Source organism: Rutilus rutilus, assembly GCF_951802725.1.
Source record: "Rutilus rutilus genome assembly, chromosome: 12".
Classification (NCBI taxonomy): Eukaryota; Metazoa; Chordata; class Actinopteri; order Cypriniformes; family Leuciscidae; genus Rutilus; species Rutilus rutilus.
This window is the reverse complement of record NC_140217.1, coordinates 2,825,246-2,848,337: the sequence shown is the minus strand read 5'-3', so window position 1 is coordinate 2,848,337 and position 23,092 is coordinate 2,825,246. Positions and strand designations below refer to the sequence as shown.

Here is a 23,092-nt window from a genome sequence, read left to right as displayed (position 1 = left end):
TACAATAACAGCAACTTGACTAATCATTGTTCCTCACCTCCTCTTCCTCTATCTCCTTCAGGATGGTTGCCAGATCTACTGTAGTTCCTCCTTCAGCAGCATCAGTTTCTGCTCAGCCTCAGACATCAGCTGCAGTGTTTGTTCTTCTGAGTCTGGAGGCAGCTGTGGTGTCGGACCCTTCATCTGCCAGAGACCGAGAGGAATGCTCAGACATTTCATGCATGCATCGTTTGAATGTAAAAACACTTGCATTTTAGTCTGGGACTCGGCTTAAGCCTTGTCTGTGAAACCAGGGGGTTTATGTATTTGACAAGATTCATTAGTACCAGTGGTATGTGCTGAAGTTTGTCACTGAGGCGCTTCACTCCTGCTTTGACAGTGTTGAGTGTATGTTTGAGTCCGTCCAGACGATCTTTAGCTGCATCACGGCGCTGCTGCGTCTGCTCAAGCTGCTGCTGAAGCTCACAAACCTGTTGGCTGCTGAACAACCAAACACAAGCACAGAAGAGCATTAGAGAGCTGACTGAGGACAATAATGTTGTTATTATTCAGTCACAATAACAGAGCATGTGAAGTGATATCATAGCACTATTATTCACACGGTCTACAATGTCTGCTCTTACCTTGAGAGTTCAGTTTCTCCTGAGTGTTTCATATCCTGAAGCTGAGTTTGAAGTGCATTCCTCTCTTCCTTCAGTTGAAGCAGCATTCTCTCATTTTCTGCCTTCATCTTCTCCAAATGTTCCTGTGTTTTTCCCTGAGAGATAAACCGGCCCACTATTTCCTATTACAAGAGAAATCAGGAATACACATTGCTTAACACAAGAACAGAGTTGCTTAACAAGGAGTAATCTATATAACTGTAAGCGGGGCGGCCTACGAACTCCTGTGTGAGTCTTGAAGCTGAACTTCTGCTCATGAAACTGCAAACTATCTTCAGTAAAACTTTTCTTCAATTCATTACGATTCTGACTCCGGGGTCTTCTTTTTTAGTGTATGTTTGAGTCCGTCCAGGAGCTATTTTTCAACATTGATAATAATAATAATAAGAAGAAAAGTAACTTGAGCACCAAATCCATATTAGAATGATTTCTGAAGAATCATGTGACATTGAAGACTGTATATGATGCTGAAAATATAGCTTTGCATCACAGGCATAAATTATATACTTAAATAGAAAACAGTTATTTTAAATTGTAATAATATATTTCACAATATTACTGTATTTCTAATCAAATAAATGCAGCTTTGGTGAGCATAAGAGACTTTACAATACCGGTCAAAAGCTTGGAATAATTACGATAGTGTATGTGCTTATAAATAGTTGAATTGTCCATTTTGTGTGTTGTGAGCTTTGCAGCATGCTAACACCAAGCTCTATTAACATCGAGATCAGTCTCCTGTGCACTTCACATGAGAAGTGCTATTAGTATGACACACATATTTTTATGCTTATTAGAGTATTACATTGTTAGCTGAAGTGTGATGCTCGCTCTTCTCTTCATCCTCTCTGCCTGAGCAATCCTCTTCTCCTCCTGCTTCTTGTAGCGGGAGAGGATTTTCTCTCGCTCTCTGTACACCTGCTCCTCCTGAAGCTGCAGCTCAGACTGGACACACACACACACACACACACACACACCTTAATGAAATGAGGCATTTATAGAGCGCTCTCCCCTCAACCACCACCGGTGTGCAGCATCCACTGTCAGAACAATGGTGCCAGTGCGCTCACCACACACCAGCTATAGGTGGAGAGGAGAGAGAGTGATAAAGCCAATTGAAAGCATGAGGATTCTTATTAGTAGGCCATGATTGATAAAGGCCAATGGAGGGAATTTGGGCAGGACACCGGAGTTACACCCCTACCCTTTACGAGAGCACCGTGGCACGTGTGTTGTGTTGAAGCAAAAGCAGACGTTGTTGCATGAACGCATGCCGGAGATTAATATTTTGTACATAAGGTGGTAAATTATGTTTTTTTTGGGGGGGGGTTTGCAAACAAAGCACTCTTTAATATGTTTAATAGATTACTTTAATGATGTCTTTAGTACCTTTCTGGGGCTTGATAGTTGTAGTTGCGTAGCTGTCAATGGAGGGACAGAAAGCTCTCAGATTTCATAAAAAAGATCTTCATTGGTGTTCAGAAGATGAAGAGTAATGACAGAATTTTACATTTTAGCTGAACTAACCCTTTAACCCTCTGGGGACCAAGCTGTTTTTGGGGTCCTTGAGATGTTCTGACATTTGTGCTTTTTTCAGTTATTTATAAACATGATAATGGCAAAGGTGTAAATTCACTCTATATAGCACAAACAGGGCTACCATAATATGCGAGCAACGTGTATGTAGATGTTTGTATTTTTAAGAGAATAATGTTTATGCGTGGTTATTGGAAAAAATTAAAATGAAAGTTGCTGAATTAAGACCACAAAACACATATTAAATATGTGTCCACAAGACTTTTGACTAATGGATGTTGTCCCTTTGAGCTCTAGCTTCAAAATTATGTGAAAATAGTCTTGCTTTATCGTTCACAAAAAAAAAATACATTGATTTAAATGGTGTAAAACAGGTTTTGCTTGGAAAGCCAATATGCGAGGGGGAGGAGTAGTTTACACCTTAGATTACAATGTCCCACCCACTCTGCATAATGACTCTGCATAATTAGCCATTCATTCAGGTGTGACACTGACTGAGCCACAATGCAAGGACAAAAGATGTATTTAGAAGTAGACTTATATTGACCATTTAAGATTTCGCTTACATCTATCTTGTAAATATGTTTTGCTATTTTATTAAAAATGTTACAATTACAACAATAATTACAATTTCAACAATATTTCAAGCGTACTCTTTCTTTGAAAAAAAGAAAAAGAAAAAAGATTATAGGCCTACATTTTATCATATGTATTCATTATTTTGAATATAGCATATATATATATATATATATATATATATATATATATATATATATATATATATATATATATATATATAGTTATATATAACGTTAGATATGAGCAGAAATTGCTAAACAAAAGCTTATTTGATGTGGCAGTTTATTCTACAGTAGCCTAAAAACTGTACCCAAATCTAGTCAACAAGTGACTGACTGTAACGTTGTTTTTATTAGGGGTGCACCGATCCGATATTAGGATCGGATATCGGCCGCGATACTGATAAAATAGCTGGATCGGGGATCGGAAAAAATAACAGATGCACGGGCCGATCCAGGTTTTTTTTTTTTCTTTCTTTTTTTCTCGTCGTCGCAGCAGAACCTACGTCATTCGTCAGCTTCACGCGTGTCGCATGCTAGAAGCAACATGGAGCGAGCCAGAGGCCGTTTCTCAATATCAAGTACGCAAACTTCGGACTTGCGTCCTCCTTGGTAGTTCGGACTTGCCAAGTTCGACTCAGGAGAACGAACTCCCGAGGACGAGAGGACGCGAGTCCGGTTATTCTGCAAATGGAACAGCATGCGTTCTTGATCGCGTCACTCAGCTCGCTCTGGCTACTCCGGTAATCTCTTTATGTATATTTTAGCCGAAAATAAAACGAAGTATGTTATACAACACTACTCTGCCTCTTTTCATTTAAAAAAAAAAAAATCTTAAACATATTAATGGCCACATAAATGTGGTTCAGGCAAACGCGTACATTGATTATCTTTACTGCATATTAACAACACGAAATATAAAACACAACCCTGCTTCTTTTTGTTTTCATTTTTAAAAATATGAAACATAATGATCATTAAAACTAGGGCTGCACGATTTGGGGAAAATGTCATATTGCGATAATTGAGGTCAATATTGCGATTACGATTGCGAAATGCGATATAATAAACAAATGGTTTCATGAGTCAACTTGCTTGGTTCTAAAGGAAAATAAATGCACACACAGATTAGTGATAATCAGCCTAAAGAAAAAAGTTCTTTAGTCAAGAGCAGTGAGTGTTTTTCTCGGTTCCCTTTGTTCTTTGATTAACTTTAGCAACAGATTTTTTTTTATTGCATTTTAACAAGAACAAAACATAATTTACATACAGAGTACATATAACCATACATGTCAGGGGTAAAAAAAAAAATAATAACTTCGGCGACAGATATAATTAGTGGCTACTGTGCACTGTCCCTTTAAGACCAGCCGCTGTCAGAGACGCGGATCTCACACGCGCCTCATTCTTTCACGAGTCATCACAACTCTTCATGTTCATCATAAGACTACTCTTATGTTATGAAGACACTCGACAAAAAGACATTTTGGCATAATTGTGTGTGTTATTGTTCGTTCAAGCTCGAAAGAGAACTGTATTCTGTCATGCTGTTTTGTGCGCAAGCACGATATTAGCGCGAGTCTTTCTGTCTGTCACAGTCAGCGCGTTCATTTTGGCATACATGTGTGTTGTTCGTTCTACCCGAAAGAGAACTTGATACTGGCGCGCGTCTATCTGTGTGTGTGTGTGTGTGTGGGGCATGTGTGTGTCAGGAGGACATTCACAGGCAGCTCGTTCTTTTATGTCTTATCGCGCATGAATGGTTTAAAAGCATTTGCATTAGTTAGTGCGCTAATTTGTTTTAATATAAAATCGCAGCATTTTGCGTCATATAATCGCGTAGGCTTGACATCGCGATTGCGATACGATTAATCGTGCAGCACTAATTAAAACTGACATTTAAATTTGCCATTGCTGATTAAGTGAGCATTCACAGGTCATGTTTGTGATGGTGGTGTGACACATATTACAATGTTTGGTTATTATTATTTGTATGTGTGATCAAGTTGTTGTTCGACCAACTTTTTATTTTTTTATTCTCAGGTACAGCTGCTATGTTGCATTTTAAATTCCTGTTGCAGGACTTTGCACTTTATATTTTTACATGTTTACAATTTTTGGAAACACAGTTTTTTTGTTTCCACCGCTACATTTTAATTCGATTTTTTTTACATTTATTTAAAGAAGTTTGATTATATTCTATGTTCGATTTGAATGCACAATTGTTTTTTAAATAAATAAGAATACAACACATTACATACATCTGCTATTTTGTGCTATTTTGTCTTAGTTATGTTTAGTTAGTAAAGTCTGGTGCCTTTAGTCTCTTCAAGGAAGGTATAAGGTGGAAGGTATACAGTTTATTATTAATTCAACTATAGTATCGGATCGGTATCGGGTATCGACAGATACACAAAGCCCAGGCATCGGTATCGGTATCGGGACTGAAAAAGTCGGATCGGTGCACCCCTAGTTTTTATGAAATATTAGGGCATATAAATGCTAATTTGCAGTTTAATACGTTGCTTATACAAATACATTTTATTTCAACATATTCCAGTCGATTTTTACTCATCTCAGTAGGCTATAGCAAAGCAGTTTATTCTTTCACACAGACGCGCGATTCATATTTAGGCTAAACAGTCTTTACAAATATGTACCCTTCATTCATCTCACAGAAAGGCGAGTCATATTATAGAAATGCGATTCATCTTTTTGCGGTTTGCATAGGCCTACACTAACGTTATTCCATAACGTTATTCCACATCAACACTTGAGAAAAGAAAACAGCCTACCTCACTCCTCAGCGGGATCTGCTCCTCATATCAGGAGATATTGCTCCTCATATCAGCACTGTTCAGAGGAAACTTTTCTCCATAAGGTAGGCTATATTATGCCTCACTCGATTGCAACGCGCTTTGTTTACAGCTGATGTGGGCGTTCTCAGAATTTGCGTTTGAATAGCACGCGCTCTCCGGGGTGTGGTCAAATTACTTTTGAATGGCTCGTAATGAGCTCGACTTGAGTCGCTCTCTTTTTGTACAGATTACAGAAGCTGAGAATATTTGTTTTTTATATAAATTACTTCATTTAAAAGATGCGATCTCAAGCTTTATGCCCGTGGGTCTGTTTGCCTGTTTGACTGAATTTTCGCAGAGTTATAGATCATTTTCGAACGCGTTTCAAATGGGAGTTTACTGACAGAGAGAAGGCAGAAATCGCATCATGTTAATTTTTCTTTATTTGTCAAAAAGCAAAACACTTTATTTTTATTGTGAGTATCCAGAAAAAAAATAGAAACTGAACAGGATCGAATGATGTATTACACGAAAATGAAAGATCAAAATTAACAGAGCATTTAGTGTTTATTTTCATTGCTAAAAAAAAAAAACCGAGCAAAACGCGCAGGCGCGTTTTTGGTCCCCAGAGGGTTAATGAAAGAAGTCTCTTATGCTCACCTGTACAATTTAAAATAACTGTTTTCTATTTTTATCTATTTTATAATGTATTTTTTTCCTGTGATCAAAGCTGAATTTTCAGCAGCCATTCCTCTTGGCTTGTGTCACATGACCCTTCCGAAATCATTCTAATATGCTGATTTGGTGCTCAAGAAACCTTTCTTATTATTATAAGAATAAGAATATATTTTGAATGGTATGGATGAGTGTCATTGGATTGCTTAAATTTTCCCCATCACATACCGGTATATGGGGTATCATGCTTTATAATACACATCTGTGTGGGTTTATGAGTGTGTGCTGTGTCAGTCTGTACATGAATCCAGTTCATCTGTTCTTTCTCAGATACCTGTAGTTGGTCCTTCACTTTGAGGTATTCTCGCATTATGTTCTCTGCTTCATGATGTTCAGCTGCACTTTCTGCAATCGGTTTTCCAGAATGCACAATTTCTATAAAACAAGCACACAAGTTCATTCATTTTCTTGCTTGAACTAACATATTTAGAAAGACTTGAGAGAAGGAAGAAGAGAATTTACACAGGAAGAATGACCACTTAGGGAAACTTATGGCAGAGTTACCTTCTTTACTCTAATTATGATGTGCAAAAAAATCTGATTCTCGTGAATTGTTTAGATTGTATAATAATAATGGTGGTGATAAAACTGTGGGCATTTTTTAAATTACAGTAAGGAGAAATTGGGACAAAAATGATTTGACTGGAAAAAAGGCTCAATATTCTTACTGCTTTTTTTCCTTTTGATTTTGGGAGGAAACCTGGACGATTCTTTAATTGTAAGATTCACCAGTGTTCATTCAAAATGCACAGAAAAAAAGACAGTTTCTACCTTTTCCTCGTCTAGTTCCTGGTTGTCAGGCAGAGGGCTTCTGCTCTGTGGCTTCATGCTCTCGTACTGGAGCTTCAAGTCCTCCAAACGCTGCCTCTGTGTGTCAGTGGTGTGTTTCATAGCATTCAGCTTCTTCGTTTTATCACACACCTCCTTCTCCAGCACCGTCCGAGCTGACTGCACAACAAAAATTACTGTCAACCACAACTGATATGCAGGTGATTCTGTAACCACGGGCAATTTAACTGGATAGTACAAGTGAAAGAAGTGACAAAAGGTTTTTAAATAACTGATATAAAGGTTAATTTAACCCCACCTTATCAGACATGTTCCTGAATGATGCATTCTCCATCCCACGGTCTTGAAAACATCCTTGATTACTTGTTCCTCTCCCTGGAACAACCAAGATAAGCATCAAATACAGCTATAACGTGACTTAAATGATATGGATATGTTTTAACATTACATATGTGTGTGTGTTCATAATGTCTGACCTCAGCCAGTTTCTTGAGCAGGTTTTCATTCTCATGTCTCAGCTGAAGGATGGTTTCTCTGTTCTTCTCGATGACAGACTGAGAGCTTTCGAAATACGCGCTCCTTTCTCTCTCTAGTGGACAGAGAGAAACATTCAGCGGCCATGCGAAGTTGGGTGTAATGTCATGCAATATTAACTTTCTGTAGACAATTTTACTGAGCTCTTTATTCAATTTAACCCATTTACTCCTAAAACACCTATAAAAACCTGTTATTCTATGATAAATACCCTGATCCCCTGAGGGTTTGCAGAAAAAAAAAAAATACTAAGAATTGTCAACGTCTACCAAAACCTTAAAGTCCCTGTAAAGGCAATTCTAAAAAAAAAATTCTAAACACATTATAAATGTTAGAAATGTATTGCTAAAACATATTACAAAGACTGTGAACTGTGAAGTACTGAATTGTGGAGTTAGACCGTTAAATAGTTTCACCATTGCTGTGTTCCGGATTTTTTGGGCGGGGCTAAAACGGGGGCTCGATGACGCACTGGAGCCCCTGAGCTCCTGGACACGCCCCTACTCGATGACGCACTGGAGCCCCTGGACACGCCCCTACTCGATGACGCACTGGAGCCCCTGACGCTGGCCCCTCCCCTAACAATATAGCACATTCACATCAGTTTGCCGATCGCGAGTTACTGTCAGTACTAGTACAGCCTACAGTTTGCTAGCTAGCTATGCCTTCGTCACGGAAATGCGTACTACCTGGATGCGATCACGTACAAAACAGATCGGTGTCCTTATTTAAATTTCCGAAAAACAATCACATCAAGAAGAGGTGGATTCATTTTGTGAAGAGCCACCTTGATGGACAGCTGAGGATCACCGCCAAAACCCCCTTCTGTAGTGATCATTTTACACGGGATAGTTTTATAAACTTCCGTCAGAGACAACTGGGATTCACTGATAATCTGCTGTTACTGGTAAATGGGCCGAACCGACTATCTCCCGTCTCGGCCTTCATCCTCCCGTCGACCACCAATGAGTGTAAGTTGCCTTGTGTGCTTATGTTATAATTATAGTAGGTAGTCCAGGCTCGAACATGTATGGCTTTGTAAGCTGCTAGGAGCATCCATTCCGGCTGTAGCGGTGACAGTTGAGTGTGGCGACGGCAGCTTTCCCGCGAGTGGGCGTGGTTTCAGCGCAGCCAGCAGACACGCCCCCAGCGTTTGAGAGCAGAGACTACTGCTCATTTTATCAAGATTTTGATAGCTTATTTTATGTACTTGCCGGCTTTTTTTATCATTCAAATTTGGCGGGGTGGCTAATAACACATGTTTCTGTGGTGTGACAAACTCAGAACACATACTTAATTTTGACTTTACAGGGACTTTAATATCTAAGCCTCTGTAGCACTTAGAAACATGAAATAAAATACATTTTAAAGGTAAGAATCACAGGTTTTATTAAAAATTTAGAAAAGGAGTTTTCCCATAGCGTACTCGTTCCCTCATCTCAGGGAACTGAGGTTACGTTAGTAACCGAGACGAGGGAACTGCAAAGGGACATGAAATAAACACCATTAATATTAGTCAGCGTTATTTTACAACTTCCAAAAAAGTAAAAAATGACATATATTCCAAAAGTAAACAAAAGTGTCAATGTTTCACTAGTTACAAATCTTCAACAAGCCCAAATACAATAACAGCAACTTGACTAATCATTGTTCCTCACCTCCTCTTCCTCTATCTCCTTCAGGATGGTTGCCAGATCTTTGCCCTGTAGTTCCTCCTTCAGCAGCATCAGTTTCTGCTCAGCCTCAGACATCAGCTGCAGTGTTTGTTCTTCTGAGTCTGGAGGCAGCTGTGGTGTCGGACCCTTCATCTGCCAGAGACCGAGAGGAATGCTCAGACATTTAATGCATGCATCGTTTGAATGTAAAAACATTTCCTTAATCACTAACTACAGAGAAAACATCCCTGGACACTTTTTACTGAATTTTTCTTATGCAGCTTCTACTCAATTTTACGAAAAAACAAAACAAAAAAACAAACATTCTAATACACTACATACGCTATGTATCAGTCTCTGACGCGCGTTCACGAGAGCACCACGACGCATATGTGTGTGTGTGTGTGGTGATGACGCAGCAGCTGGCGTTCTGACATATAACCTACAAGCAGAGGAAGATGCACGCGAGGTCGCGCATGCGTTGTGGTGCTCTCATGAACACGCGTGTCGGAGACTGATACAGAAGGGAAGAAATTATTGAATAAAGTTGACATTTTGTTTTTTTTTGGTGCACAGAAAGTATTCTCACCGCTTCATAAAATTAAAGGGATGGTTTGGAGTAAATTCAACCTAGGGTCCTTTGCACCATGACCTCAAGCCAAACACCCCCCAGAAGGTTTTTTTTTTTCTTGGTCGAACATTATTAAAGTTAAAGCTTATTAAGGATATCAGCCGAATGGCCTAGTGCGGGCGCTAATGGATCAAGGTTAATCAGAGTTTGTCCTTTTCAATGCGAGTCTTCCTTTTGGAGATTGGTCAATGATTGACTGCGACTGCTGCTTCAGGGTGACACGGGTGATGACATCACTCTCTTCATCGCCACTGTTGTCCTCATCTGTTGACAGAAAAGACATGCAGGTGTGTAAGGTGTGTGTCAGCTCTGTCTGCTAAACGTAATAGTTCTGTATTGTTCCCTGTACATATGGATCAACAGCATTCATAGTTCCCATGTACCAGTAGGCCAGTCTCTATTGGCGCTTTTCCACTACACAGTACCAGCTCGCCTCGGCTCGACTCGACTCGGCTCTGTTTGGTTTTCCACTGTGTAAAAGTTGTACCTGTACCAGCTTCCAGGTACTTTTTTTCGTACCACCTCCGGCGAGGTTCTAAGCGGGCTGAGGCGAGCTGAGGCGATACTAAAATGTGACGTGAAATCACGGCAGACTGCTGATTGGTCAGAGAGAATCGTCACTATTCACTGCGTCATCATTGCACGCGCCAGACGCAGTATCCTGAATAAAAAAACAGCAAAAACAAAAACATCCAAAAACAGCATACACTCGATTTCCTTCATTGTCCTGTGTGTGTGGGTAGCGGGTGTGTCTCGCGTAAAAGATTAAGTCACGGCAGTTTCCTGCGGCGTCGCTATGACGACCAGGTACTATTGTGGAGGTACTATCTGCAATGGAAAACGGAGCGAAAAGCGAGCCGAGTCGAGCTGGTACTGGTAATGGAAAAGCGCCATAAGTCACACACACACAATCACACGTAAATGTGATCTGGCCTTTGAGACATTAACAAAACCACCACCACTCTGTACAACAGAAGAGTGAGCTTTAACTTCCACACAGTGTACAGATTGAGGAATGGAACTAAATCAGAAGAGCACAGGTGAACATCTTGATAAGAGGGAGCTTTTGAACTGTGTACATCGAAAAACACATGGCCGTTCCTGGTCAAGAGCTTTCCAAGTTCACAAACCAGTGATCACTGGTGCAAAATGGAGTGCCCAAGATAAAGTATAATGGGGGAAAAGTTTTAAACACATACAGTATGCCAAGTTCTTAGATATACTGTATGTAATCTTTGTGTCCGTGTTGATTTCATATGGCTTTATGTTCAACAAGAAGTTTTAATGTAACAAATGTCATGTGGTGTAACCATCAAGTAAAAACTAATAGCATATTTTCTTTATACCTTGATGAATGATAAAATATATTTCTCAAGCTAAAAATAATTTGTAAAAATATCAAGTAGGATTTTTTATTACCATATAAATACCCTGAAATGTGTGACTTCACGCCCCAAAAAGCTTAATTCAGATATAGGACACATGTATGGAAGCCCATTTCTGCCATAAAGCAATAATTGAGATAATTGAGAGAAAATTTTAATTGTCAGGAAAAGTCACAATTACAAAAAGTTTAAATTAAAATATAAAAAGTCAATTATAACATAAAAAGATGAAATTAAAACAAAAAGTTACAGAAAGAAAATCATAATTGTGACAAAACATTTAGACTTTTTATCTCATAATTATGACTTGGTATTTCACCAAAGCATGATTTTTATCTTATGTGGCAGAAATGAGTTTCCATGGTGATATGAGCTAGTGTCTCACCATCAGAAGAGTCCTGTTTCTGGGCCTCATGGAACTGAATGCGCGTGTTATCCTGGGGCAGATTTGCTGCTATCTCGGCAAGGAACTGCAAAGGGGCATGAAATAAACAACATATTAATACTAGTGCAAAAGTTTTTGTGTGCAAAATCATTTTTTGTGTGTGTTTTTAGTAATTGTTGGTTTGGTGTGTTTGAGTGCTCATTGTTACAATTACACAGCAAAAGTTCAGTGACTTTTTATTTGTGCATGGTAGAAAGCAAATACTGATACTGACATAATGACATACAATAAATGTGGAACACTGAACTACACGATTCAGGGAGCAGGCTACACAGTGAACTCCAAGCTACTTAAGCTCCACTGCTTTCTTCATCCCTCTCTGTGACGGTCAAAAGCCAGAGCGGCTAGAGCGGCAAAAGCCAGTGTGTGCTTCTTTTACCGATATTTTTTGCATTTCTAATCCAAACAATGTCAAACTTGGCACTGCACTTACTCGTGCCCATAGCGAGACACCTGTCAAGTTTGAAATCCATCGGACTAACGGTTCGAGAGATATGCGAATAACACACACAGAGTGATGGATGATGCTCGCTCTTCTCTTCATCCTCTCTGCCTGAGCAATCCTCTTCTCCTCCTGCTTCTTGTAGCGGGAGAGGATTTTCTCTCGCTCTCTGTACACCTGCTCCTCCTGAAGCTGCAGCTCAGACTGGACACACACACATCTTAATGAAATAAGGCATTTATAGAGCGCTCTCCCCTCAACCACCACCAGTATGCAGCATCCACTGTCAGAACAATGACGCCAGTGCGCTCACCACACACCAGCTATAGGTGGAGAGGAGAGAGATAAAGCCAATTGAAAGCATGAGGATTCTTATTAGTAGGCCATGATTGATAAAGGCCAATGGAGGGAATTTGGGCAGGACACCGGAGTTACACCCCTACCCTTTACGAGAAGCATTACTTGCACAACCTTTACCATGGCACACTGACACGCATGCTTGCTTTATTATCTCATTAAAATACATTTTAATCATTTATTAAACGCTTTGTCTTTACCATGGCTGCATCCTTTGAGGATTGAGCATCACTGTTGATGACCTGCAGTTTTTTGAGCACTTGTGTCTGCCGGTGGATCTCTGCCTCCATCCTGTCCAGCTGTGGCTGAAATGTAAGACTTTCTTCCTGAAAAAACAAATAAGAAAATAATTAAAAATGTTTATTTACCATGCTGTTCAAAAGATTGGGGTCGCTAAGAGTTTTAATCTTAAAGGGATTGTTCACCCAAACTCTGTCATTATTTACTCACCCTCATGTGGCTCCAAACCCAGAAGACTTTCGTTCATCTTCGGAACACAAATGAAGATATTTTTCTGTCCCTCCACTGGCAGCCTATGCAACTACCACTTTCAAGCCCCAGAAAGGGAGTAAGTAATCATTAAAGTAATCCATGTGTCTCCAGTGGTTTATCCGCAACTTAACGAAGAAACACGAGTGCTTTGTTTGCGCAAAAAAACACAATTTACCACTTTATTTACAAAATATAAATCTCCATTGCGCGTTCACGAGAGCACCGTGGCACATGTGTGTTGTGTTGACGCAAAAGCAGACGTTGTTGCATGAACGCATGCTGGAGATTAATAATTTGTAAATAAGGTGGTAAATTATGTTTTTTGGGGGGGGTTTTGCAAACAAAGCACTCTTTAATATGTTTAATAGATTACTTTAATGATGTCTTTAGTACCTTTCTGGGGCTTGAAAGTGGTAGTTGCGTAGCTGTCAGTGGAGGGACAGAAAGCTCTCAGATTTCATAAAAAAGATCTTCATTTGTGTTCAGAAGATGAAGAGTAATTAATGACAGAATTTAAAATTTTAGCTGAACTAACCCTTTAATGAAAGAAGTCTCTTATGCTCACCTGTACAATTTAAAATAACTTTTTTCTATTTTTATCTATTTTATAATGTAATTTTTTCCTGTGATCAAAGCTGAATTTTCAGCAGCCATTCCTCTTGGCTTGTGTCACATGACCCTTCCGAAATCATTCTAATATGCTGATTTGGTGCTCAAGAAACCTCTCATTATTATAAGAATAAGAATATATTTTGAATGGTATGGATGAGTGTCATTGGATTGCTTAAATCTTCCCCATCACATATATGGGGTATCATATTATAATACACATCTGTGTGGGTTTATGTGTGTGTGCTGTGTCAGTCTGTACATGAATCCAGTTCATCTGTTCTTTCTCAGATACCTGTAGTTGGTCCTTCACTTTGAGGTATTCTCGCATTATGTTCTCTGCTTCATGATGTTCAGCTGCACTTTCTGCAATCGGTTTTCCAGAATCCGCAATTTCTATAAAACAAGCACACAAGTTCATTCATTTTCTTGCTTGAACTAACATATTTAGAAAGACTTGAGAGAAGGAAGAAGAGAATTTACACAGGAAGAATGACCACTTAGGGAAACTTATAGCAGAGTTCCCTTCTTTACTCTAATTCTCATTATGATGTGCAAAAAAATCTGATTCTCGTGAATTGTTTAGATTGTATAATAATAATGGTGGTGATAAAACTGTGGGCATTTTTTAAATTACAGTAAGGAGAAATTGGGACAAAAATGATTTGACTGGAAAAAAGGCTCAATATTCTTACTGCTTTTTTTCCTTTTGATTTTGGGAGGAAACCTGGACGATTCTTTAATTGTAAGATTCACCAGTGTTCATTCAAAATGCACAGAAAAAAAGACAGTTTCTACCTTTTCCTCGTCTAGTTCCTGGTTGTCAGGCAGAGGGCTTCTGCTCTGGGGCTTCATGCTCTCGTACTGGAGCTTCAACTCCTCCAAACGCTGCCTCTGTGTGTCAGTGGTGTGTTTCATAGCATTCAGCTTCTTCGTTTTATCACACACCTCCTTCTCCAGCACCGTCCGAGATGACTGCACAACAAAAATGACTGTCACCCACAACTGATATGCAGGTGATTCTGTAACCACGGGCAATTTAACTGGATAGTACAAGTGAAAGAAGTGACAAAAGGTTTTTAAATAACTGATATAAAGGTTAATTTAACCCCACCTTAACAGACATGTTCCTGAATGATGCATTCTCCATCCCACGGTCTTGAAAAACATCCTTGATTACTTGTTCCTCTCCCTGGAACAACCAAGATATGCATCAAATACAGCTATAACGTGACTTAAACAGGGTACCCCCAGGATCCTCCAACTTAAATTCAAGGCTTTTTAAGACCTTTTTAATACCATTTCAAATGAAATTCAATGCCAACTTTGTACCAATTCCGACAGAAGTATGAGGGGAAAATGTCAAATCTGCATACATTTTAAACCCTAAAAAATAATTATGTACAAGTAGACTATTTGAATTAAATAAAACATTCGATTTCGAATAAAACGATTTTTCCATTTCATTTTTCACCTTTATAATACCTTTAAAAAATAAAATGCTTTAAATAAAACAATGTTCAATAAATATTCAATGTTAAAAAACGTTTAATATTAATAAAAATATTATATTAAAATCGCCAGTAGGTGGCGGTAACTCATTGTCTTTGTCAAAGCCACAGATTTTGTTGCAAAATAGAGCAATAAGCCTGTTTAAAATTTAGTGCATGTTACCCTTATGTTACCTTTTTTTTACTGTTGTATAAAATCAATGCCACATTTGAAATCGTGTGGATAGTAGGGAAACATTGCATTCTTGCTCGCATAATGATCGACATTAAAAACACTGCTGTATATCAGCCTGCATTTTGATCGCAGATTTAGTCGCACAAACAGCGCAAGCGGCTCGTGACAGATATTCTCAAATGAAGATCGCTGAACTCCAGCTTGTCTGTGTTTTCAGATCATCCGCGCTTCTTCAACAATGTAGAGAGAGCGCACGTGGATGGTTGTGGCCAGATACTACTGAAAAGACCGGGTAGAACGTCATAGAAGAACACGCGAAAGCGCGCGCACCCGTTACGATGGTTACTAATCAGAGCTTTTCTGTTAAAACTTTTAACAGAAAAGCTCTGATTAGTAACCATCGTAACGGGTGCGCGCGCTTTCGCGTGTTCTTCTATGACGTGAAGCGCGAGGTGCACTCAACGTTATGCGACTAATTTTTAATTAGTCTACATTAGTAACAGCTAATTTTGTTACGGTATGAATTTAATCATAGAAAAGGCAAAAAAAATTAAGACCTTTGTAACGAAATTCAAGACTTTGTATACCAAATTCAAGGCTTTTAAGGCCTTAATTTGAGATTATCAAATTTAAGACTTTTTCAATGCTTTTAAGACCCCGCGGGTACCCTGTTAAATGATATGGATATGTTTTAACATTACATATGTGTGTGTGTGTGTGTTCATAATGTCTGACCTCAGCCAGTTTCTTGAGCAGGTTTTCATTCTCATGTCTCAGCTGAAGGATGGCTTCTCTGTTCTTCTCGATGACAGACTGAGAGCTTTCGAAATACGCGCTTCTTTCTCTCTCTAGTGGACAGAGAGAAACATTCAGCGGCCATGCGAAGTTGGGTGTAATGTTAATGTCATGCAATATTAACTTTCTGTAGACAATTTTACTGAGCTCTTTATTCAATTTAACCCATTTACTCCTAAAACGCCTATAAAAACCTTTTTTTAAATTTAGATAAATCGGAAGCTATTGTTTTTGGCCCCTCCGGAAATAGACGACAATATTCACCTAACCTTGATCTTTTAAACTTTACTATTTCCTCAAAAGTTCGCAATTTAGGTGTGGTAATGGATAACGACTTACAATTTGATAGGCAAATTGCCTCGGTAGTGGGCTCTAGTTTTTTTCATCTTCGCTCTTTTTTCAAAATTAAATCTTTCCTATCTAATGCTTCTCTAGAAGTTGCTATTCACGCCTTTATAACATCCAGGCTAGATTATTGCAACTCTCTGTATTTTGGGGTTTCTAAGAGTCAAATCTCTCGATTACAAGTTGTTCAGAATGCAGCAGCACATTTCTTGAAGGGAGGTAAAAAATGTGATCATGTGACACCGCTTCTGAGATCCCTTCACTGGTTACCTGTTCAATATAGAATCGACTACAAAATTTGACTACTAGTCTATAAATCCTTAAATAATCTTGCACCAGCTTATTTATTGGATTTACTTCACCCATATACTTCAAATCGAGAATTGAGATCAGGAAACAAATTCCTCCTTCGTATTCCTAGAACCCGCTTGAAAAAGAGGGGAAATAGAGCTTTTGAAGTGGTGGGCCCCACTCGATGGAATAATCTTCCTATCCAACTCAAAATGGCTTCCACTCTATCTGAGTTTAAAACAGCGCTTAAAACACATTTGTTTGGATTAGCTTTTAATGTGTAATCTACCTGAACTTATCTTTTAATGCACCCTATTTTGATTGACGATAGTGATGTTGTTGGTTCAATGTGTATTGTGTTGTGATTATTGTACAGCACTTTGTTTGGCCAAAAGCCGGTAGTAAATGTGCTCTAGAAATAAACTTGAACTTGAACTTATTCTATGATAAATACCCTGATCTCCTGAGGGTTTGCAGAAAAAAATACTAAGAATTGTCAACATCTACCAAAACCTTAATATCTAAGCCTCTATAGCACTTAATAAAGAAACATGAAATAAAATACATTTTAAAGGTAAAAATCACAGGTTTTATTAAAACATGCTCCCTTGGCACTAACATAACACATTTAAAAAAAAAATCATATGACTATTTATTATGCTATTTATTCATTATGCCAGTATTTATATATTAACATTATTGTATTTATTATTATCATTATCAACCATCAACACATAATTATATTATTATTTATTATGCTATTTATTCATTATGCCATTATTGTATACTAGTTATTTATTCGTTATGCCAGTATTTATATATTAACATTATTGTATTTATTATTATCATTACATTGAAAACATATTTGTCTTTGTGTGTGTGTGTGTGTGTGTGTGTGTGTGTGTGTGTGTGGATGTGTTTGTGTTTGTGTGTGTGTCTGTGTGTGTAAGCATGCTTAATGGAAAGAACATGGAGAAACTGCTTTGTTTTACTGGTGGATAAAAAAAGTCTTTCAAATGAAAGTGAGGCAATTAGTGGTCTTCTCCTGCCCTCTGCAGGACATTCTACTTAATAAAATATTTTCATCTGTGCTTTTGCATTAGTTTTTGGACTATATTAAATTACTTGCATGAAAATCACCTATTATAACACAGTCATGTTTTGTCAAAGTTTATCACTTCATTTTTACTGAGCTCTCAGTTTGAACAATTCTGCCTCTCAGTGATTAATTTGAAATCTGAAAATGGTGTTATACAGAGGAGATTTGCAATTATCATTTTGTTACTTATCTTTTATTTTAAATATCTACATCTACAACAAAATGTGTGTGCATGTGTGTGTTCAAGCATGGTTAGTGTATTAAGTATTATTGTTTAAGTATTATTGTTTTCATTTACATTTTAACCACCAGAAGAAGAACACTCATTGGTTCATTCTGCTCACTAAAATATTATTTTTCATTTTTTTTTCCATTTGAAATATTGTTTAAACTTAATAAAATCATTAAAATAACATTTCAAATCATATTTTGTCTGTTTATAAATCCCACAGACTCACATTGGCTGCAATACTAATGTTTTTGTAAAACACAGACCTGATAGTCTAATCTGTGTGTATTGTGCATATATTATTGATATTATTACTATTGCAAATCATGTTATTGTAACTCATATCTTAATAGAATATTATTTGTAATTTTAATTCTTTATTTCTTAATTGTTTTTTTATGATTACTACAGATATTATCACCAAAGATATCAACTACACCTTCACTTTTAGTATTGACACGCTGCACACACAGCACAATCACACACTCACTAATGCATTCAAATAAATGTAATCTTATTGTGCTACTTTATTTGTACATGATTAGAATGAACAGAAATCTAAGACTATTTTTCTTCTTTTGTTAAAGCCATTTCAGACTCCAAGTAAGCATTATATTACTAATCATCTATTTTAAAGGTGCCATACAATTGAAAACTGTATTTATCTTGGCATAGTTGAATGATAAGAGTTCTGGACATGGAACTGACATACCGTGAGCCTCAAAACACCATTGTTTCCTCCTTCATGTGTAAATCTCCTGTTTGCAAAAGACCGCTGAAAAATGAGTGAATCCCACCATAACACCGACTGTGACGTTGGAGTCAGGATCATTAATATTTATACCCCCCAAATTTGCATTTTCCAGTCCATGTTCTAGGCCAGGCAGTGTTAATGTGGACCTGCACAGCCGAATCATCAGAAGATCTGCAGGTATTGTGAAGAAGCAAGCAAGGACAATAGTGAAAATGGCAGATCATGGATATAAATGTTATGTCTGAGGCTGTGCTGTGGATTTGAGAACTTTTCATTCCCTTCCCACAAAAGAGAACTGTCAACAGGCATGGTTGATGTTTACAACAGGATACCTCACCATTTTAATTCAAAGCTGTTAGTTTACTCTTAACGGAGGCCGATCAGAACGAAACTCGGTGGGCATGTTCGACTCGTGGCCCTAGAGGTCTGTAAGAATTTTGAAAAATCAGCCACTAGTTGACGCTAACAGGTTTTACGGCTATGTAATCACGTGATGCATATCATTTGATAGATCTCCTCATACTGAACAACTTTGCCTCAAGAACTACTGCTGTCAATCAATTTGTTCATTAAATACTTGCGATTATGTTAAAAACCTACTTTTGCAAACTAGTCCTAGGTTTTTCGCCCGATCGGAAATATACCAGTGCAGTACAATTCTCTGGAAGCTCTAGATTGTTAATTATATAAAAAACTTTAACTTTACCCATTGGGTAGCCATAACAGGATCATTTAGAAAATGGGTATGGCAAAAAACACTCAAAAGCCTGTAAATCCTAAACAAAAACTCAGACAACTCACTAAACTGCCTTATGTGCTTAAAGACCCTAAATGCTTGAACCCCGCTAAATGCTGCTTGCAGCTTTAATTGTATTTATTATTATCATTATCAACACATAATTATATCATTTATTATGCTATTCATTATGCCATTATTTATATATTAACATTATTGTATTTATTTTTATCATTATCAACACATTATTATATTATAATTTATTATGCTATTTATTCATTATGCCATTATTGTATTACTATTTATTATGCTAGTTATTCATTATAAAAAGCCACCAACATGTCCCAAAGCTCTCACGCTCATAAAAATACACGAAAAGACATCCAGGGGGCTAGCATCCACGGGGATCGGCTGTTTCACCCCCGGTTTGCGGGTGAACTGCTTCGCCTTGCGCGGCTGGTAACCCTCGGTTCTCCAGTCTACCTGCTCCTCACTATCTTCCTCACTAACTCCTCACTATCTTCCTCACCAACTCCTCACTATCTTCCTCACTAACTCCTCACTATCTTCGTCACTAACTCCTCACTATCTTCGTCACTATCTTCCTCACTAACTCCTCACTAACTCCTCACTATCTTCCTCACTAACTCCTCACTATCTTCCTCACTAACTCCTCACTATCTTCCTCACTAACTCCTCACTATCTTCCTCACTAACTCCTCACTATCTTCCTCACTAACTCCTCACTATCTTCCTCACTATCTTCCTCACTAACTCCTCACTATCTTCCTCACTAACTCCTCACTATCTTCCTCACTAACTCCTCACTATCTTCCTCACTATCTTCCTCACTAACTCCTCACTATCTTCCTCACTAACTCCTCACTATCTTCCTCACTAACTCCTCACTATCTTCCTCACTATCTTCCTCACTATCTTCCTCACTATCTTCCTCACCAACTCCTCACTATCTTCCTCACCAACTCCTCACTATCTTCCAACTCAATGTCACTGCCCTCGCTGTCAAAATCCTGCTCTGTCGTTGCCATTTTCTCGCTCGCGTTTAAAGAAAATCCAAAATAAATGCACGTGTATGTCTGATTGATTGACGTGATTTTCAGCGAACCACAGTACAATTTGGGTGGTCACGTGGTCTTTACAAAAAAATCAACAAGACCCACCTCATGTGTATTTGAACCAATGACAGTGCGTTATATGCTGCGCGCGTCATGAAAAGGATGACGAATACAAAATGCTGCGCCACGCAGCAGCCGGCAGGAGGTTCAGAGTTGCGCAACGCAGTAACCGGCGGTAGATGTAATGTTTCGGTGCGCAGCATCCGGTACAAATGGGTTAAAAGTAATATACAGTGAGGAAAATAAGTATTTGAACACCCTGCTATTTTGCAAGTTCTCCCACTTAGAAATAATGGAGGGGTTTGAAATTGTCATCGTAGGTGCATGTCCACTGTGAGTTCTGTTATTGTTCCCTGTACATATGGATCAACAACATTCATAGTTCCCATGTACCAGTAGGCCAGTCTCTCAGTCACACACACAATCACACGTAAATGTGATGTTGCCTTTGAGACATTAAAGGCGGTCATACACTCTGCGATTTTCGTCCGAATTCTGACTCGTGCGACTCTTTTTCGGGTCGGGCCGATTTTCAGCTTTGTCGTGCGTCGTTTGTCGTGTAGTGTTCATGCAGTGTACAGGGGGAAACGAGACGCGATTAACCTCTCCCGACCGGCAGTCGGATGGTCGGATGAATTTCTGGCATGTTAGAAATTTTGGTCGCTCCTCGTGACTATCGCGCAGTTGAAGCAGAGATACGAACCGATTGCCCTAAACTCAGTGTTTTTCCCCTCACTGCGCCTGCGCGAAAACAGAAGTTTAACCATTTCATCTGCAGCAAAAAAAAAAAAAAAAAAAAAAAAGAGGGAGATCTTGTTAAGTTCTGTAGGTCAAACTATCTACAAATTACTGTTGCTTACCTCCAGTTCGTGTTGCAAAATGGATTAACCATTACCCACTTCTTCCAAGCCACCTGCGATGTACACTTTGCCTCTTAACATTTTAAACAATGTTTTTGAAATAAAGCTGTTTTTAATTTTTTCATTGAATTATTGCAGTGTTCGGACATATTATATACGGTTAATAATTAATTATATGCCTATAATTCATTGTAATCGACCTAAATGTTTTAGACAATTTTCAATGAGGAGTAAGCTTCTGTGTGATATTTTATTATCCTCACAGCACGTTGGTTTTGCGGCGATGCGCTATGAAATTATTGCGTGGCAATTTAACAGCCTATCACTTTAATAATAAAAGTAGCCTTCCCTAATAATAATATACAATAATACTAATAAAAATTTAATACATAAATTGGAAATGCTAAATCATCTTGATATTGATAGCTGATGCTTGTTTTGACAATATCTCTGGATACATGATATCGTCTATAGGTGCAACCCGGCAAGGGAGTTTATCGCGCTGATTCGCGCATATTTCACACGTATAGTGTGAGCAGTGAAGTCGCAGCTCGACGTTCGGACCGTATAGTGTGAACACAGAAATCCTGAGCTTTGGCTTTACATCGCATGCGATCTACTCGTTCAGTGTGAGTAGGTACCTTGCTGAAATCGCACAGACATCGCACAGTGTATGCCCGCCTTAACAAAACCACCACCACTCTGTACAACAGAAGAAGAGTGAGCTTTAACTTCCACACAGTGTACAGATTGAGGAATGGAACTAAATCAGAAGAGCACAGGTGAACATCTTGATAAGAGGGAGCTTTTGAACTGTGTACATCGAAAAACACATGGCCGTTCCTGGTCAAGAGCTTTCCAAGTTCACAAACCAGTGATCACTGGTGCAAAATGAAAATCAGAGTGCCCAAGATAAAGAAGTATAATGGGGGAAAAAGTTTTAAACACATACAGTATGCCAAGTTCTTAGATATACTGTATGTAATCTTTGTATCCGTGTTGATTACAAATGCAGGGCTCCAGACTAACTTTTTTCACCTCCGTCCTGGAACCGTCCTAAAGTGAATGTCAACTGTCCCAAAATAAACATGTTGTTTCTGTACTTTGTTATTATCATCTATAGTTGTTAGTTGTTAATAGTCACATAATAAAAACACCATTAAAATGTTTGAGATATATATTATTATATTTATCTAGCTCCATTCAAAGTAGTTATCTGTAAACAGGTAAAAAACAGATTTAATAAAAAAATAACAGGAGTTAAATGCTTTTTTTGTATTCATGCAGAACAAATCTTTTTTTTTTACTTTTTTTTTTTTACATATACGAAAATTAAGAGAAAAATACATACAGCTCAAAACGTTTTTGAGTTGGTTGGATAAAAAAAAAAAAAAAATACTGGTGACTACATATCTCAAAAATATCATCATTCTTTATTCTTTCAAGCAGCAGACATATTTATCTGTATGAATTAAATATAATGAATCTTTATTAAAGCTATTAACGAGCAGTG

At 38.1% G+C, this 23,092-nt stretch overlaps 2 protein-coding genes and 1 pseudogene across 4 annotated transcripts in view; all 3 read right to left on the bottom strand.

The window, feature by feature from the left end:
* The window catches only part of LOC311301267, a 39,093-nt pseudogene extending 29,653 nt beyond the window's left edge, over nt 1-9,440 (bottom strand). The window contains exons 1-9 of the transcript in view: nt 9,434-9,440; nt 9,291-9,365; nt 7,575-7,687; nt 7,397-7,473; nt 7,081-7,257; nt 6,584-6,684; nt 624-784; nt 327-480; nt 38-183 (exon numbers count right to left, since the gene is read on the bottom strand). The product of the transcript in view is annotated as an uncharacterized misc_RNA (transcript). The remainder of the gene's footprint in view (nt 1-37; nt 184-326; nt 481-623; nt 785-6,583; nt 6,685-7,080; nt 7,258-7,396; nt 7,474-7,574; nt 7,688-9,290; nt 9,366-9,433) is intronic.
* The window catches only part of LOC311300695 (uncharacterized protein), a 283,730-nt gene continuing 264,741 nt past the window's right edge, over nt 4,104-23,092 (bottom strand). Inside the window, exon 2 of the mRNA XM_084425141.1 lies at nt 4,104-4,228. The gene's annotated coding sequence lies outside the window, so the exon portion shown is untranslated. The remainder of the gene's footprint in view (nt 4,229-23,092) is intronic.
* Nucleotides 9,705-14,828, bottom strand: LOC311300699 (uncharacterized protein). Of its 2 annotated transcripts, XM_084425151.1 has the most exons (7): nt 14,763-14,828; nt 14,447-14,623; nt 13,944-14,044; nt 12,748-12,873; nt 12,182-12,394; nt 11,689-11,773; nt 9,705-10,182 (listed from the first exon to the last, which is right to left on the bottom strand). In XM_084425151.1, the coding sequence occupies exons 3-7, from the start codon at nt 13,977-13,979 to the stop codon at nt 10,055-10,057; spliced, it is 588 nt and encodes a 195-aa protein (XP_084281277.1). In that variant the 5' UTR covers nt 13,980-14,044; nt 14,447-14,623; nt 14,763-14,828; the 3' UTR covers nt 9,705-10,054. The 2 variants fall into 2 exon arrangements, with proteins under 2 accessions (XP_084281277.1, XP_084281278.1); XM_084425152.1 differs by lacking the exons at nt 13,944-14,044; nt 14,447-14,623; nt 14,763-14,828 and adding an exon at nt 13,605-13,660.

Excerpts from the sequence above, each read along its gene's own strand:
- LOC311300699 (XM_084425151.1), bottom strand. The coding sequence starts at position 13,979 with ATGCGAGAATACCTCAAAGTGAAGGACCAACTACAG. Across the intron at positions 12,874-13,943 it reads AAGTGAAGGACCAACTACAG|GAAGAAAGTCTTACATTTCA; the intron begins GTATCTGAGAAA and ends TTGTTTTTTCAG. Across the intron at positions 12,395-12,747 it reads CCTCAAAGGATGCAGCCATG|TCTGAGCTGCAGCTTCAGGA; the intron begins GTAAAGACAAAG and ends GTGTGTGTCCAG.